The sequence below is a fragment of the Nerophis ophidion genome, linkage group LG19, assembly GCF_033978795.1.
Source record: "Nerophis ophidion isolate RoL-2023_Sa linkage group LG19, RoL_Noph_v1.0, whole genome shotgun sequence".
Lineage (NCBI taxonomy): Eukaryota > Metazoa > Chordata > Actinopteri > Syngnathiformes > Syngnathidae > Nerophis > Nerophis ophidion.
This window is the reverse complement of record NC_084629.1, coordinates 12,872,783-12,887,176: the sequence shown is the minus strand read 5'-3', so window position 1 is coordinate 12,887,176 and position 14,394 is coordinate 12,872,783. Positions and strand designations below refer to the sequence as shown.

Here is a 14,394-nt window from a genome sequence, read left to right as displayed (position 1 = left end):
ATCCATAGACTATTGATTATTGATGTTTACTAATCGATTCTAAAGTAGCAAAAAACACATTAATAGTGAATAAAGCAAGACATGTTATAGACCAAAAATCACTTCATATTCTCTAGTGCTCGCTACTGTTACCATATCTGAGTTATTGGGTAGAAATATGAGGAAACAACTACAAATGTGCACTGTGTTACAAAACAGATCAATTAGAATAATATGGATATAGAATGGATGTAGAAAACATACAAACCCTTTATTTTGGTTAAATCCCAATTATTGAAATTCCACGATTTGGTGCATTTGCAAACAGCTAAAATTGTGTATAAAGCAAACTATAACCTGCTACCCAAGGATGTACAACAATTCTTCTCAACAAACGAGGACAAATATAACCTGAGATAAAAATCTAATTTAAAACATTTGTATGACCGTACAACACTTAAAACCTTTAGCATATCAGTATGTGGAATTAAATTATGGAACGGATAAACCAAAGAAATCAAACAAAGCACCAATATGATTCAGTTTAAGAGATTGTTCAAACTACAAGTGTTCACAGAGCACACAGAACAAGAATTATGATGACCAGTTTTTTTTTTTTATTGAGACAAAGATTATTTATGTATTTAATATGTGTATGCTTACTATGGTATATTATTTACCTATTATTTATTTTTTCACTGTTCTGTTACAGAGAACAAGGAAACTGGATAAAATTACTATGGTATGAAAAGGGGTAAGATTATAAATAAGCTCTGGTTCTTCCTACTCCTTTTCGGACGTGCTGTGATGAAACAACTGGAATTGTGTTAAGATTTACATTGTATCGTATGCATGTTCAAAGTAAATTGAAACTGAACTGAATTGTATAAACCATCATGTCTGAATTGCGATGCATCTAAAAATTGATTATTTTTACCCCCACCACAAGTGTGTGTCTGTGTGTGTGCGTGCGTGCGTACTTGAACCTGTTTTGCTCTTTTTGGTGTTTAGCTTGCCTGACGGCACACGTGCAATATCTAAAAAGTCAAATTACATCATGCAAGGCAGTGAACACAACAAACACTTTTAAAGAGTGTCAATTGTATTGTGGACATGTTTAAAGACCAAAAAATAAGAGAAATTAAACACTGGCAATCCTGGAAAATGACTTGTTGAAATTTGGCATTTTGACATAGAGCCAAATGAAAAGTAAAAAGAAAAATCGCCCGCGGACACAACACACAAACATACCTTACTTACGGTAACGGCGCCTGTTTTTACTTCTCGATGATTACTTTCCAGCCAAAGGGGGAACATCCAGTGCGGCGAGAGAAGAAGCACAACTCTCCGACTCCAATCCTCTACTGACAACACATCAGAGGGATAGATAGATTCTGAGAGGAGAGACAAGGGGGAGGGAGGGGTATTAAGGGGAGTGTGCCAGTTTGGGCGGACTGATGGGGGTGGGGGGTTGTCGGGGTGGTTAAAAGTCATGAGAGAAGAGAGAGAGGAGATTGGAACAACAGTTAACTTTATAAGTCTGTGTTGTGATATACAAAAGGAGTATTATGACCACGCTGGAATTAATAATGTTAATAATAATATTAGCCAAATAAAGTCAGACAATTTCCGAGAAAAAGTCAGGATATGTATACGGCGCAAATATTCTGCCAAAAGCATTCATGCGATTGACTGGCTGTGGCAACCCCTGACAGGGAAGAGAGGAAAGTGTGTTGGGAATCCAAGAAAATGTCATCATGAGAATAAATGGAACATAGCAAGGATGTCAATGTTTTTATAAGAATAAAGTGTGATTTTCATGACAGAGAAAATAAAATGTTAAGAGGAAAAATATCTGGGATAAAAGTTATACTGTAATAATAGACAATGATAATATAGAAGTAAAGTAACACTATTTGAATAAAGTCGTGTTTTTTCAAGAATACAGTGGAAATTAGAGTGGCTATCGTTCCTTTTAGTAATCTGTTCATAAGTTAGTTTGATTAACCGAGTAATCAGACAAAACGCACATTATAGCCTCAATGCATAATTTAGGGTAAACTATTTTGTTGCTTGCCATAACTTTCATAGTTACTTAGGGCTGCACAATTTTGAGAAAAAAAGTAGTTGAGATTTTTCTCTCCAAAATTGCAATTGCGTTTCCATTGGCAATTTTTATATTTTATAAATGCGTAAAATGGCAAAAGTAAGTGAATAATGTTACATGTTACATTCTTGTCTGAAAGTGCCACACATTAGAACACAATATAAAACAATGCACTTCAAAAATATTTGACTCAGATATGTTCTTTAAATAAAGAAATAAACAATTAAATCCATACAGTACTTATAAAATTATTCTAAAATTGTATTTTTCATTACTGTAGAATTGTTTACCATTCCGTATTTGATTATAAGGCGCACTGCCGATGATTGGGTCAAGTCAGGTCTTTTTTCATATACAAAGGCACACCTGATTATAAGACGCATTAAAAGGGGCATATTATATATTTTTTTTCTCTAAATGGAAAACACTTACTTGTGGTCTACATAACATGTAATGGTGGTTTTTGGTCAAAATGCTCCATGGATTATGTTTTACAGATCATATTCAAGCCGCTTTCTGACAGTTGCTTCAGGATGTGCCGTCTTATTTACGTGGCTCAACTTTGGCACCCTATTTTCTCCGTCATCTTTGTTGTAGCGGTGTAGCGTGCAAGGACGGGAGTTGAAGAAGTATCAAAAGAAGGCGCTAACTGTTTTAATGATATTCAGACTAACTAAATCAATAACGGAGCAGCATCTCCTCATCTGTGGCTCACAAGTGAAACAGCGCAGGAAACGTGTCCTGTGAAAAACTGTTCGATCAGAACTCTTGAATAACTAAAGTTCCTTGGGTGAATAATGTAAACTCACTACACTGGTATGTTTAACGCTATAATGGAAAGTTTGTTGACAGATATAAGTAAGAACTTTACACTACTTTATATTAGAAATGGCAACAGCGGAGGATGAATGTCCCATAACAAGAAGATAGGGAAAAGAGGAAGCCTATGGACTACGATGTCCTACGGACTACAAAGGCGGAGGCGCACAAATTTTCAGGACTCATGCATTACCAAATACAGATCAGCAGGTACCAGAATGTAAGAAAAGTTGCTTTTGCATAATAATGCCAAACAAAACACCAGATAATACAGGGTATCTGCAGGTTTCAGCAAGTCAAATTGAAGACTTTTTAAGACCTTTTTAATGCCACCATGAATGAAATTTAAGACCGAAAAAAATAATAAAAAATCTATAAATATAAGCGATGTTTGAGGATCCCACTGTACTACAACCTCAATGACAATCAGTCAAGTTTACTTTTTGTATATTTATTAATAAATAAACTGATAAGCACCACTCTGCCAAACAGCTTATCAAAAATCTTGAGAGATCCAAAAACTTTGACATCCAAAACAAACAAACCAACACCAACGCCAGTAAAAACATAACCGAGGTGAGGGTAAAAATAAATTACATTTCATTAACACATACCGAGTCTCGTTGACTTGGTCGAAGAGCAGGTTTTGGATGTGAGGTGCTAATCCGTGTCTCGTAATATATGCTGTTTTATCCTTTCCGCAAGAAAATGTATTAGCAACCTGAGAATCAGGAAACATCACACAAAAAAGATCGCCAATCCCGTCATTTGAGGTGTAGGATTGATGTTTCACCACAGTGTGCAAGATCCATAACACCTCGGATTTTAATGTTGCTGTCCCGCCGAAGATTAGTGTCAGGTCAGTGCTGCTAGCGGCAGTTGTTGCTAGCTGGGGGTGCGTTGGCGCTGGACCCACGCAGAACTGAAAGATACCCGGTGTTTGTTTTTGGCTCTCTGCCGCGATTTTATGCTTACCGCACTGCATGTGCGATTCGACCGCTCTAATTCCCATGGTGCCAAGTTTGAAATCCCTCTTACAAAGTATGCACCTGGCCTCCTCGGGATTGGCAACAGGCTTAAGCCATCTTTTAAACCGGCTGTCCCCCAGCCAACGCTCGCAAAACTTGCATTTCCCCATGCTGACTGAAAGGCGGGACGCGAGGAAGGAGTCTGCGCGCGACCCGACTATGCGCGCGACTGACACTGAAATCACTCACTTTTACTCAGACGTGCCGTAACTTTTACTCAAACACGTGCCCAGAAAAAAAACCCCAAAAAACTGGCCCGACAATTTTAGATCATTGAGTACTGAATTTAAGACCATCTTAGGAATTTCTAATAAATGTAATACTTTTTAAGGCCTTAATTTTAGACACATGAATTTAAGACTTTTTAAGGATCCGCAGATACCCTGTAATATGTCTTACACACACCATAATAATACTCCTATGTTGAAGCACAGTACAATCCATCAAGCAGTGTGGCTTCATAGCTTACCAAAGTCGTCCTAAAACATTTTGATACATTTTGGAGCTCTGTGTGTAATGTTTTGTATTTTCAATGGAATATGTAAAATTTTGGTGTCGTTTACTTGAGTCTAATTGCAGTCTACACGTGTCTCTTGTGTGACTGCCATCTACTGGTCACACTTATCATCTCACCATGTACCAAATAAAATAGCTTTGAGATCCATAAGCACAACCAAAATTATTCTGTACATTAGGCGCACCGGGTTATAAGGCGCACTGTCCAGTTTAAAGAAAATGAAAGGATTTTAAGTGCGCCTTACAGTCCGAAAAATACGGTACTGTCATTGGAAGGTAAATAACTTTGCTACCCTAAATAAACAAACAAACAAAAAATTAAATGGACTGATTTCTGTAGGCAAAATTTTAACCTAACTAAATATTGTACATCTTAAAGTGCATTTTCTTCGTAGTTTGAAAAATGAGGTTGGACGTTGTCTTTTTGTTTGTTGCTATCATGTGATCGCGGCAGTTTCACTCGTTCGTCCGTGTTGATGGTCTCGTATCACCCATCCTATTTGTAGATTAAATATCTCCACAACGAGACCTTCTGCTTTATATTCTCAAGTTTGTCCTCCTAATGTATGTTACTTAGCAGCACTTCTCACTGGAAAGTCGCGAGGCTCTCTGTACGATGGCGCCCGCTCTCGTCTCAGAGGGTTCACTCTGTTCAGTTAAACTCCACTGTTAGATACAAAGGTCCTGGGCTCAATCACCGGGCTCGATCTTCAGCCTCTTGCTGTTAGTTACCGCACTAATTAAAACCTTGATGTATATTTGATTTCGATTAATCGTGCAGCTCTACTTACACAAACGATTAATCAAAGCAGCAGAATATAAATCGAAGCTTTTTTCTAATCGATATGATACATTGATAAAATTGTTTGAGCTTTAGTGAAAATATTACATTCAATATGGAATATTCATTGTAACTAGGCGGGCACTATAAATGTCGCACAGATAATTATCAGGACCATATGAGGAAAAACGACGTCCTACCGATAAATAAGAATAAGAAAAATAGCTCCAGTAAAATCTTTAATGTACTGTTGGTTGGTTCCAGTACATAAATCAAGCAATCCTTTTCTCCTACCTCGTGGAAAAAAATCTGCGTGCTGTGGGCACCAAATGTTCTGCAAACATTGCCCGAGGATGGAAAAAAAAACATTAAGCTTCAACACATCAAAACCTCATCAGCCACTTGAAACGCCAGCCTACATTAGTTTGAAAGCCTATAAACACTCTTACTGCTAATGAAGCTGCCCCGAAATCAACCGGAAAGAAATATGTATTAAATATAAATTAAACAAATAATAGATAGATATAACTTATCTGTATTGAAAACAACATCATTCCTTACTGTAATTTAGCCTTATTTGTTCAAGTTAAACAAAAGTTAGGAGAAAAACTGGAATTAGGCAATAGAGTGTTACAAAAATATTTTTATTTGGTTTTCAAATTAGATACATTTAATTTCTCTTAAGGGATTATACGTATAACTAAATAAAACAAATACAATTTGAAACAAGTGAAAAAAGTTTTTTTTTAAAGGATCTAAATTATACTACTACTAATAATAATATTGATGGACATAATTACCATGAATTGATTAACGTGGACCTCGACTTAAACAAGTTGAAAAACGTATTTGGGTGTTACCATTTAGTGGTCAATTGTACAGAATATGTATTGAACTGTGCAATTTACTAATAAAAGTTTCAATCAATCAATCAATCAATCAATCAATTTCATATAGCGCCTTTCAAGACACCCACAGTACTTCACAGTGAAACTGAAGAGATAAAATAAGATTAATTATTTTTAAAACTTTGTGGATAGGGGAATAGTGTTGAAAGTCAGAGTTTTAAGAGAAAACAAGATTCAATATTACAAGGAGAAAATTGTAACATTGTGTGATAATCACAAGGAATCGGCTGGTTTTGTTATGATGAAAAAAAAAATAAATGCTATGAAAATAGAGTAGTTATTTTTTTAATACTGACATTTGCTCGCCATCCATATTTAAAAATGCAATTTATCATAATATTACATTCTTCCTAGCAAAAATACTGCAACTTTGTTCCTATAATGGAACTTTATTTCTTGTCAAATTACTGTTTTTTATTCTAATAATAATACAACCTTTCTGACAAAAAGCACTAAAAATGTACTCCTATAGTGCAACTCTATTTCTTGTTATATTACAGGGTGTTATGTCATATTTATAATATTTTCTTCTTTTCTAATTTATTTGTAGATAGGAGCATAACCCTAGCCTAAATACAATTTAAGTGGCAATGTGCGACACAAAACTTAATGTACAATTTAGAGCGAGAGAAAGGAGTGTGTGTGTGTGTGGGGGGGGGGGGTGAGCCAAACAAACAGTCAAACAATAGACTGAAAGGGAAATAGTCTGGTTAAAAGAGAAAGGAGGGAAAACAGGAGCAGCGAGCAGATGTGCAGAGAACGAAGATGGTCCAAACCAACCCCCTCCAACTCCAACCACCACCTGCAGCTGCCAGCCTCCTTGCCCACTACGCTAATCCCCTAAAGACTTTCCCTCATGCTACCGTCCTAACTGCATATGGTGGCCACCAGCAGGACGAACACAGCCTGGAGCAAGGACACGGTAAGAATGTAGTGGAGGTCTGTATGTGGATGCATGGATGGAGCTGACATGGTTTGCTCTTCTGGCAGCAGACTCTTTCAGTCAACACATTTTCAACTCAACCAGCAATCAACAACTGTGCTAAACTGGGCTTTCATTTTTTTTCGGTCTGCTGTCATTGTTTGTACATTCTATTTGCACTTCACCATTACTATATATTTTAACACAAGATAGTGTTTTTTTTTTCATTCGGAAAAAAGTCTGAGAATGTCAGATCGTCTTGTGTTCAGCGTCTAGATAGATAGTACTTTATTGATTCCTTCAGGAGAGTTAACTCAGGAAAACAAAATTAAACAATGTAACAAGGTTTTCCAAAATAAATCAACTCAAGTTATGGAAAAAAATGCCACCATGGCACTGCCATATTTATTATTGAAGTCACAAAGTGTATTATTTGTTTGAACATGCCTCAAAACAGCAGCTTGGAATTTGGGACATGCTCTGCCTGATAGAGCATGAGGAGGTTGAGGTGGGCGTGGTTGAGGTGGGGGGGAGCGGGAGATGTAAATTTTAGCGTCCTGGAAGAGTTAGTGCTGCAAGGGGGTCTGGGTATTTGATCTGTTGTGTTTATGATGTGTTACGGTGCGGATGTTCTCCCGAAATGTGTTTGTCATTCTTGCTTGGTGTGGGTTCACAGTGTGGCAAATATTTGTAACAGTGTTCAAGTTATTTATACGGCACCCTCAGTGTGACCTGTATGGCTGTTGACCAAGTATGCATTGCATTAACTTGTGTGTGTGTGTGTGTGTGTGTGTGTGTGTGTGTGTGTGTGTGTGTGTGTGTGTGAAAAGCGGTAGCTATTATGTGATTGGGCCGGCACGCAAAGGTAGTGCCTTTAAGGTTTAATGGCGCTCTGGAGTTCTCTCTACGTCCGTGTACCACTCCGTACAGCGGCGTTTTAAAAAGTCGTAAATTTTACTTTTTGAAACCGATTCCGATAATTTACGATATTACATTTTAAAGCATTTATCGGCCGATAATATCGGCAGCCTGATATTATCGGACATCTCTAGTCAACATAACTGTCACAGTGAAGATACAGTAGCGCCAAGACAAGCCACCATATTTTGGTTAGCAGTTTTCACCCTTAACCCAGAAAGGGAAATATTGCATACCGAATATTTGTATTAATCGCCACAAAATAATAATATAAAATAAGATAAACACTGAACTGTAATACATATAAGAAATAAGATTTAATTTAGGAAAAAAATATGTAGAATATGCTTTTAAAAATCTGTAATGTAGTGAAGCTGGTATATTTTAAAGCGCTAATTTGAAGATAATGCTGAAGCAGAATCAAAAAATCCTGCCAAGCAGATCAGAATTTTTTTTTATTACAATCTACAATATTAGTTCTTTCACTGATCACACTTATTTTATATTTGTGTAGACATGGTAATTCCTTGTTTGTCGGTATCTGCCTGTGAAGTCTGCCAAGCAACAACTGCTAAGTGACCTGGGTGGAAAAGAATGCGAGCAATCCTGCTAATAGTTCAAATGTTATTTAAGTTGTGACGTTTTCTCATCATAAATCACGTGGACTACTGCGTGTTTCTGGGCATGGCCGTTGGGAGTGGGACTTCACTTAAAAAGCACATAAAAAGTAAGTAAGTTGTTGTTGTTTTTCTGTGGAAGGTAAGAGTTGGAGGGCATGGCATGAAATGCTGTCGATATTTACAAAAACAATACTCACTCAACCGTGACGTAAGTAGGCTGTCTGGCAAAGCTTTCACCTGCAAGGAAATAAAAAAAATAGGGGCACTTGGAAAAGTCTAAAATGTTAACTTGTAAGACCAGAGCTGAATTTTTCAATCTGTTTTTTTAATTCCTTACGGCTTCATCATGATTGCATTTCAGGACGAGGCTCAAGCGTTTAAATTATAGATAGGCTTATATTATTCCGACAGACTCTGTTAAAAAAAAATGAATAAAAGCTCTCACTCTGCTTTTCAGATCAAGAATAAGCAAGTAAGTAAGTAAGTACATTTTATTTATAAAGCGCTTTTCACAGATAAAATCACAAAGCGCTGTACAAAAACATAGGTGAACTAAAACAACAATTCAATTAAAACCACAGGGGCAACATCATAAAAAGGATACTAAGTGGATTAAAATTGATAGTTGAAAGGTGCATTAACTAAAACCTTTACTAAAAAGAGAATTTTTCCAATGTTTATTCAAAGTTTCAACACAGTCAAGATCATGAAGGGACGGGTGCAAATTGTTCCAGAGCCTGAGAGCTACAGCCTAGAAAGCCAGGTCTCCACGGGTTTTAAACAAGTTTTTGGGATCTTTAGAAGATCCTAGCCTGAAGACCGGAGGCTGCGCCCTGAAGAGTAGGGGCATAACAAGTCAGGGATGTCCTGAGGGGCCCCACCATTCAACGCACGGAATGTCAGGACTAAAATTGTAAACTCAATGCGAAATTTAACTGGATGACAATGAAGACTGGATAAAATGGGGGTAATACGGACTATTCTGGGTGCACCGGTCAAGAGTCTGGCAGCTGCATTTTGTACCGTCCAAAGTCACTTTAACGTTGACTTGTCTAAAAGAGTGAAAAGAGAGTTGCAATAGTCAATACGAGATGAAATGAACGCGTGAATGATCATTCCCAGATCCAATTTTGACAGCAAAATTCTCACTTTAGAACGATTTCTGAGATGATACAAACAGACTTTGGTCAGTTGACGACAGTGACCCTCCAAATAATAATAATAATTAGTGTTCTCTTAATCTCTCAAAAAGCGAATGGCCTGAGTCACCTCGTTTGTGTTTCGGAAATAAATCCTCAGGATTGTCCTTAAATGATAAATCCGAGCATTGATGCTGCCAGTTCGGCAGCAGAGCCCTGGATCAGCGTGATTACCTTGGGCTGAGGGCAGCAGATCAAAGTAATCCCTAAATATGAGTCGATGTGTAGTAAGGCATTGGCTTTAAAGCCACTTGAGTACAGCATTTCCTTCAATAATTCCGCAGCAGGTTCATTTTACCACGGCCAAGCCTGGCTAAAGAGTTTTTCATGCCTTTAAATCAACTTTAATATCAATCAATCAATCAGTGTTTATTTATATACAGTACTGTAGCCCTAAATCACAAGTGTCTCAAAGGGCTGCACAAGCCGCAAGGACATTCTCCCTAATACATGTTGATGCATGTTTTGCACCTAAACAGAAAATGGAAAGAAATTGTTAAAAAAAAAAAAAGTTTCACAGTGCAGAATTAAAAAAATAAAACATAATTAAAATATAAATTGGCATCTCCTCCTGACACATCGCAGGCTGCGATTCAAACCCAGTACAACTACTTACACGGCCAGCTCTAACGCAGAGCACCACGGGGGACATTGACAATTTAAAGGGAAACTGGCCATCGTATTCTTATCAGTGACGGAGCAGGAAGCGGCTATGAATATGTTAGCAGACAAATGTCATACGAAATGCCCTCCATTCATCTATTTTCTACCGCTTGTCACGTTCGGGGTCGCGCTGGAGCGTATCTCAGCTGCTTCAGGCGGAAGGCGGCGTACAACCTGGACAAGTCGCCATCTCATCACTGGGCCAACACAGATAGACAGACAACATTCACACTCACGTTCAAACACTAGGAATAATTGTTATTCAATAATTGAAATTTTACATGTGCTTACTCACACAAAACGCCTCAATCGCAGGTGGCAGAGCCCTATGCAAAGCCGGTGATTGGCATTTAGAGAGGGTTGGACGAGAAACGATTCAGCTAACCGTGACACTGGGACAGGGGTCGCCAACCCAAAATGTTGAAAAAGCCATACTGGACCAAAAATACAAAACAAAGATCTGTCTGGACCCGCTAAAAATGAAAAGCTTTATATAAGTGTTATAATGAAGGCAACACAAGATGTAAGTGTCTATATTAGCTATATTAGCTTACTATCAAAGGCTGACGCAAATCTTCGTTTACAAAAATGTTGTATTTTAATTCTCATTCTACACATTTTTGCAGCATTGGAAATCATTAATAAAATGGAGGCTTTTCACAAGATGAGATAACTTCTGGAAAATACTGGCTCAGAACGGCCAAAGGTGTTTGATGTGTGTGTCCAAGTTTAAGGAAACGGCAGACTGTCTTCTTCTAATGGATTTATTACGATCTTTTGCAAGCTAGGTAACGTTTGCTGTGGTCTGGAACAACATGGCCCACAAAAAACTATCAGAAATGCAGCCTATAATACATACAGATAATGTGTCATGAGACATGCAAATACAAATTAAATACACAGAGGACATAAGTAAAGGAAATTAAATAGGCTCAAATATACCTACAAACGAGGCATAATGATGCAAGATGTACATACAGCTAGCCTAAATAGCAATAAGAAAATCTCATTTCAGTAGGCCTTTAAGGAACAGTATAAGTACATGCTGTACACAAAGCAAATGTTAAAGAACATCCATCCATCCATTTCCTACCGCTTGTCCCTTTTTGGGGTGGCGGTGGTGAACAGTGCCTGATATATCAAACAGTTAATATTGACAAGGTGGTGGATCAAAAAAGCTTAGCTTATTCTTACACCTTTTCAGAATTGACGTGTTCATGTTTATTGCATTCTAATCCCAACACATTGTATTGTACTGTGTTGGTTGCGCATGCGTATTGTATAAATGTAAACTACACTTAACCCGCAATAATCATTCTTTACTGTTAAAAATGTAAGACTATACGCCAGAGTACCAAAACAAGTTATTTTAAAACATAGTTACATAAATAAGTGACATATTACTACATAAATTACATTTTTTTAAAAAAAGCTTTTAATGCATTATTAAACTCACGAGGCTTAACTTTGTCAGCTGCGCGTGGGCAAACACCCACACTAGCCTCGATACTTCCAACGATCAATTCGACACACAAACGAGCATTCGTGCCGTGAAATTTGCCGAATCACGAATAAAAGACACCGCAAACACTCACCAGTGGTTGGAATTCCGCCTTTTAATCGGGCACCGTGACGCCATTCGAACATGATGTGTCACTTCAACCTGACGTCTATTCACCTGCAGTAAAATGATGTCACGTGACATTTTTGCGACAGCCTTTAATTGATCGACCTGACTTACGGTAGCTTGTGCTGTGAAAAAATAACACCGTTTTGAGCTTCAAAAACACACATTTTTGGAGGGATTTTTTTTTTTTTTTTTTACATGGTTTAAATGTATTTTTCAATCATCCGTGAGATGAGAGGGTCAAAAATATTAGGAACATATGCCATTATAATGGAGTGTACTCAAAAATACAACCACAATAATAAGGATGTAATTGAATAAATATTTAAAATAAATAACAAATTTATTTTTATATATATATTTTTTTGATACAGTACAATGTTGGCCTTATTGTAATTGCCTGTCTATTTTAATGGTCAATTGTTTGACACTGATTACAATTAGTGTGGTTCTCACAACCCAAGTGTGTGTGTGTGCGTGTGTGTGTGTGTGTGTGTGTGTGTGTGTGTGTGTGTGTGTGTGTGTGTGTGTGTGTGTGTGTGTGTGTGTGTGTGTGTGTTCTTGTATTTTCTACCTGTCTTGAGACATCAACAAGGAAAAGTACCTTCCATATGAGGACCGGTGAACAAAATGGGACCAAAATTGGGTCCCAAGAAGGAAAACCATTGTATCTGATAGAGAATGTCTCATTTGCACCCCTGGTTGTGAAATCGATCAAAATTAGGGTGGTCCCAAAAAGGAGGTATTTTTTCAAATTGACTGTGTCGCTTTTAAAAGTGCTCATCTCTGGTCAACATATGAAATAACAAGTGTGTGTAAAACATTTTAAGTGCTCCCCCTCTGGCCAACATAGTGTAGACCTACATGTGTGTAGGAAATTGAACTGCGCTCCCTTTGGCCAAAATTAATAATAACAAAGAAAAATGTATATATAGAGACATAATAATAACTTAGATTTATATCGCGCATTTCTGAACACTCAAAGCGCTCACAGATAAGTGGGACTCAACATTCTTCCACACCTGGTGGTGGTAAGCTATATCAGTAGCCACAGCTGCCCTGGGGTAGACTGACATACTTTAAAAACTTGAAGTAAAGAATGAAGATTAAAAGCAAATTACAAACAAAAAAATACAAATCATAAAAAAGTATCAAAAAGCTTTTTTTCATAATTTTTTCTTATAAAATTGGGAACAATTTTTCATGTTATTTGTGTTTCTGTAGTATTGCAATATTTTCTTGGAAAAGTAATACTTTTTTTAATGTAAAATTATCACTTTTTAATGCAAAACGGTGACATTTGTCACATACAATTCTGACTTTTAATACAATATTGCCAATGTTTTTTATATAATTCACTTCACTTCACTTGTTGTTTTTGTAAAACAGTGACATTTTTTGAGAACAAATATGACTTTTGTCATAATTTGGCCAAGTAAAATTCGGATTATTATTATAATATTGCCAAAATTGTAAAGTTTTCTTGTAAAACTGTCACTTTCAACAAGTAAAATTGCGACTCTTTTCATAAAATTGCCAAAATTTTAAGCTTTTCTTGTAAAATTGTGACTATTATTGAGTAAAATTTCAACTTTTATCATAATATTGCTCAAATGTTCAGTTTTTCTTGTAAAATGTTGACTTGCGTTGAGTTAAAATGACGACTTTTATTATAACACTGTCAACATTCTAAGTTTTTCTTGTGAAATTGTGACCTTTTTCTTGTGAAAACTAATTTTTCACAACGAGCTGTTTTATTTTTGTATGTATGTATATAATATTAATGTTGTAAATACAAATCTTTATACATCTAAAAAAGATGGTTCTAAAGAGGTAGGCCTTTTTCTGGGGTCTCAAGAAGGTAACAAACACAAGAATGTTTGTTTGTTCGTGCGTGAGTATATGTGTGTGTGTGTGTGTGTGTGCGTGTGTGTGTGTGTGTGTGTGTGTGTGTGTGTGTGTGTGTGTGTGTGTGTGTGAGTGTGTGTGTGTGTGTGTGTGTGTGTGTGTGTGTGTGTGTGTGTGCGTGTGTGTGTGTGTGTTCTTGTCTTTCTACCCTTCTAAAGACATCAACAAGGAAAAAGTACCTTCTATATGAGGACCGGTGAACAAGTTAGGACCGGAATCATTGTCCCAATACGGAAAACCATTGCATCTCATAGAGAATGTCTCATTTGCACCCCTGGTGGTGAAATATATCAAAATTAGGCTGGTCTCCAAAAGGTGGGAATTTTCAAGTTGACTGAGTGCTCCCCTCTGGTCAACATATGAAATAACAAGTGTGAGTAAAAATTTGAAGTGCTCCCT

At 37.0% G+C, this 14,394-nt stretch overlaps 1 protein-coding gene across 4 annotated transcripts in view; it reads right to left on the bottom strand.

Moving 5' to 3' along the window:
* myo16 (myosin XVI) overlaps positions 1 to 12,186 on the bottom strand; it is a 351,216-nt gene extending 339,030 nt beyond the window's left edge. Inside the window, exons 1-3 of one of the 4 annotated variants that reach the window (XM_061879192.1) lie at positions 12,056 to 12,143; positions 8,796 to 8,835; positions 1,240 to 1,373 (exon numbers count right to left, since the gene is read on the bottom strand). Coding sequence is in view for 1 of the 4 variants with exons in the window: in XM_061879188.1 (XP_061735172.1) it covers positions 12,056 to 12,107 (52 nt within the window). In the remaining 3 variants the exon portion in view is untranslated. Of the gene's footprint in view, positions 1 to 1,230; positions 1,374 to 8,795; positions 8,836 to 12,055 lie in introns of all 4 variants that reach the window. The other 3 variants (XM_061879193.1, XM_061879191.1, XM_061879188.1) reach the window with 3 other exon arrangements.
* Between the last annotated feature and the right edge of the window lie 2,208 nt (positions 12,187 to 14,394).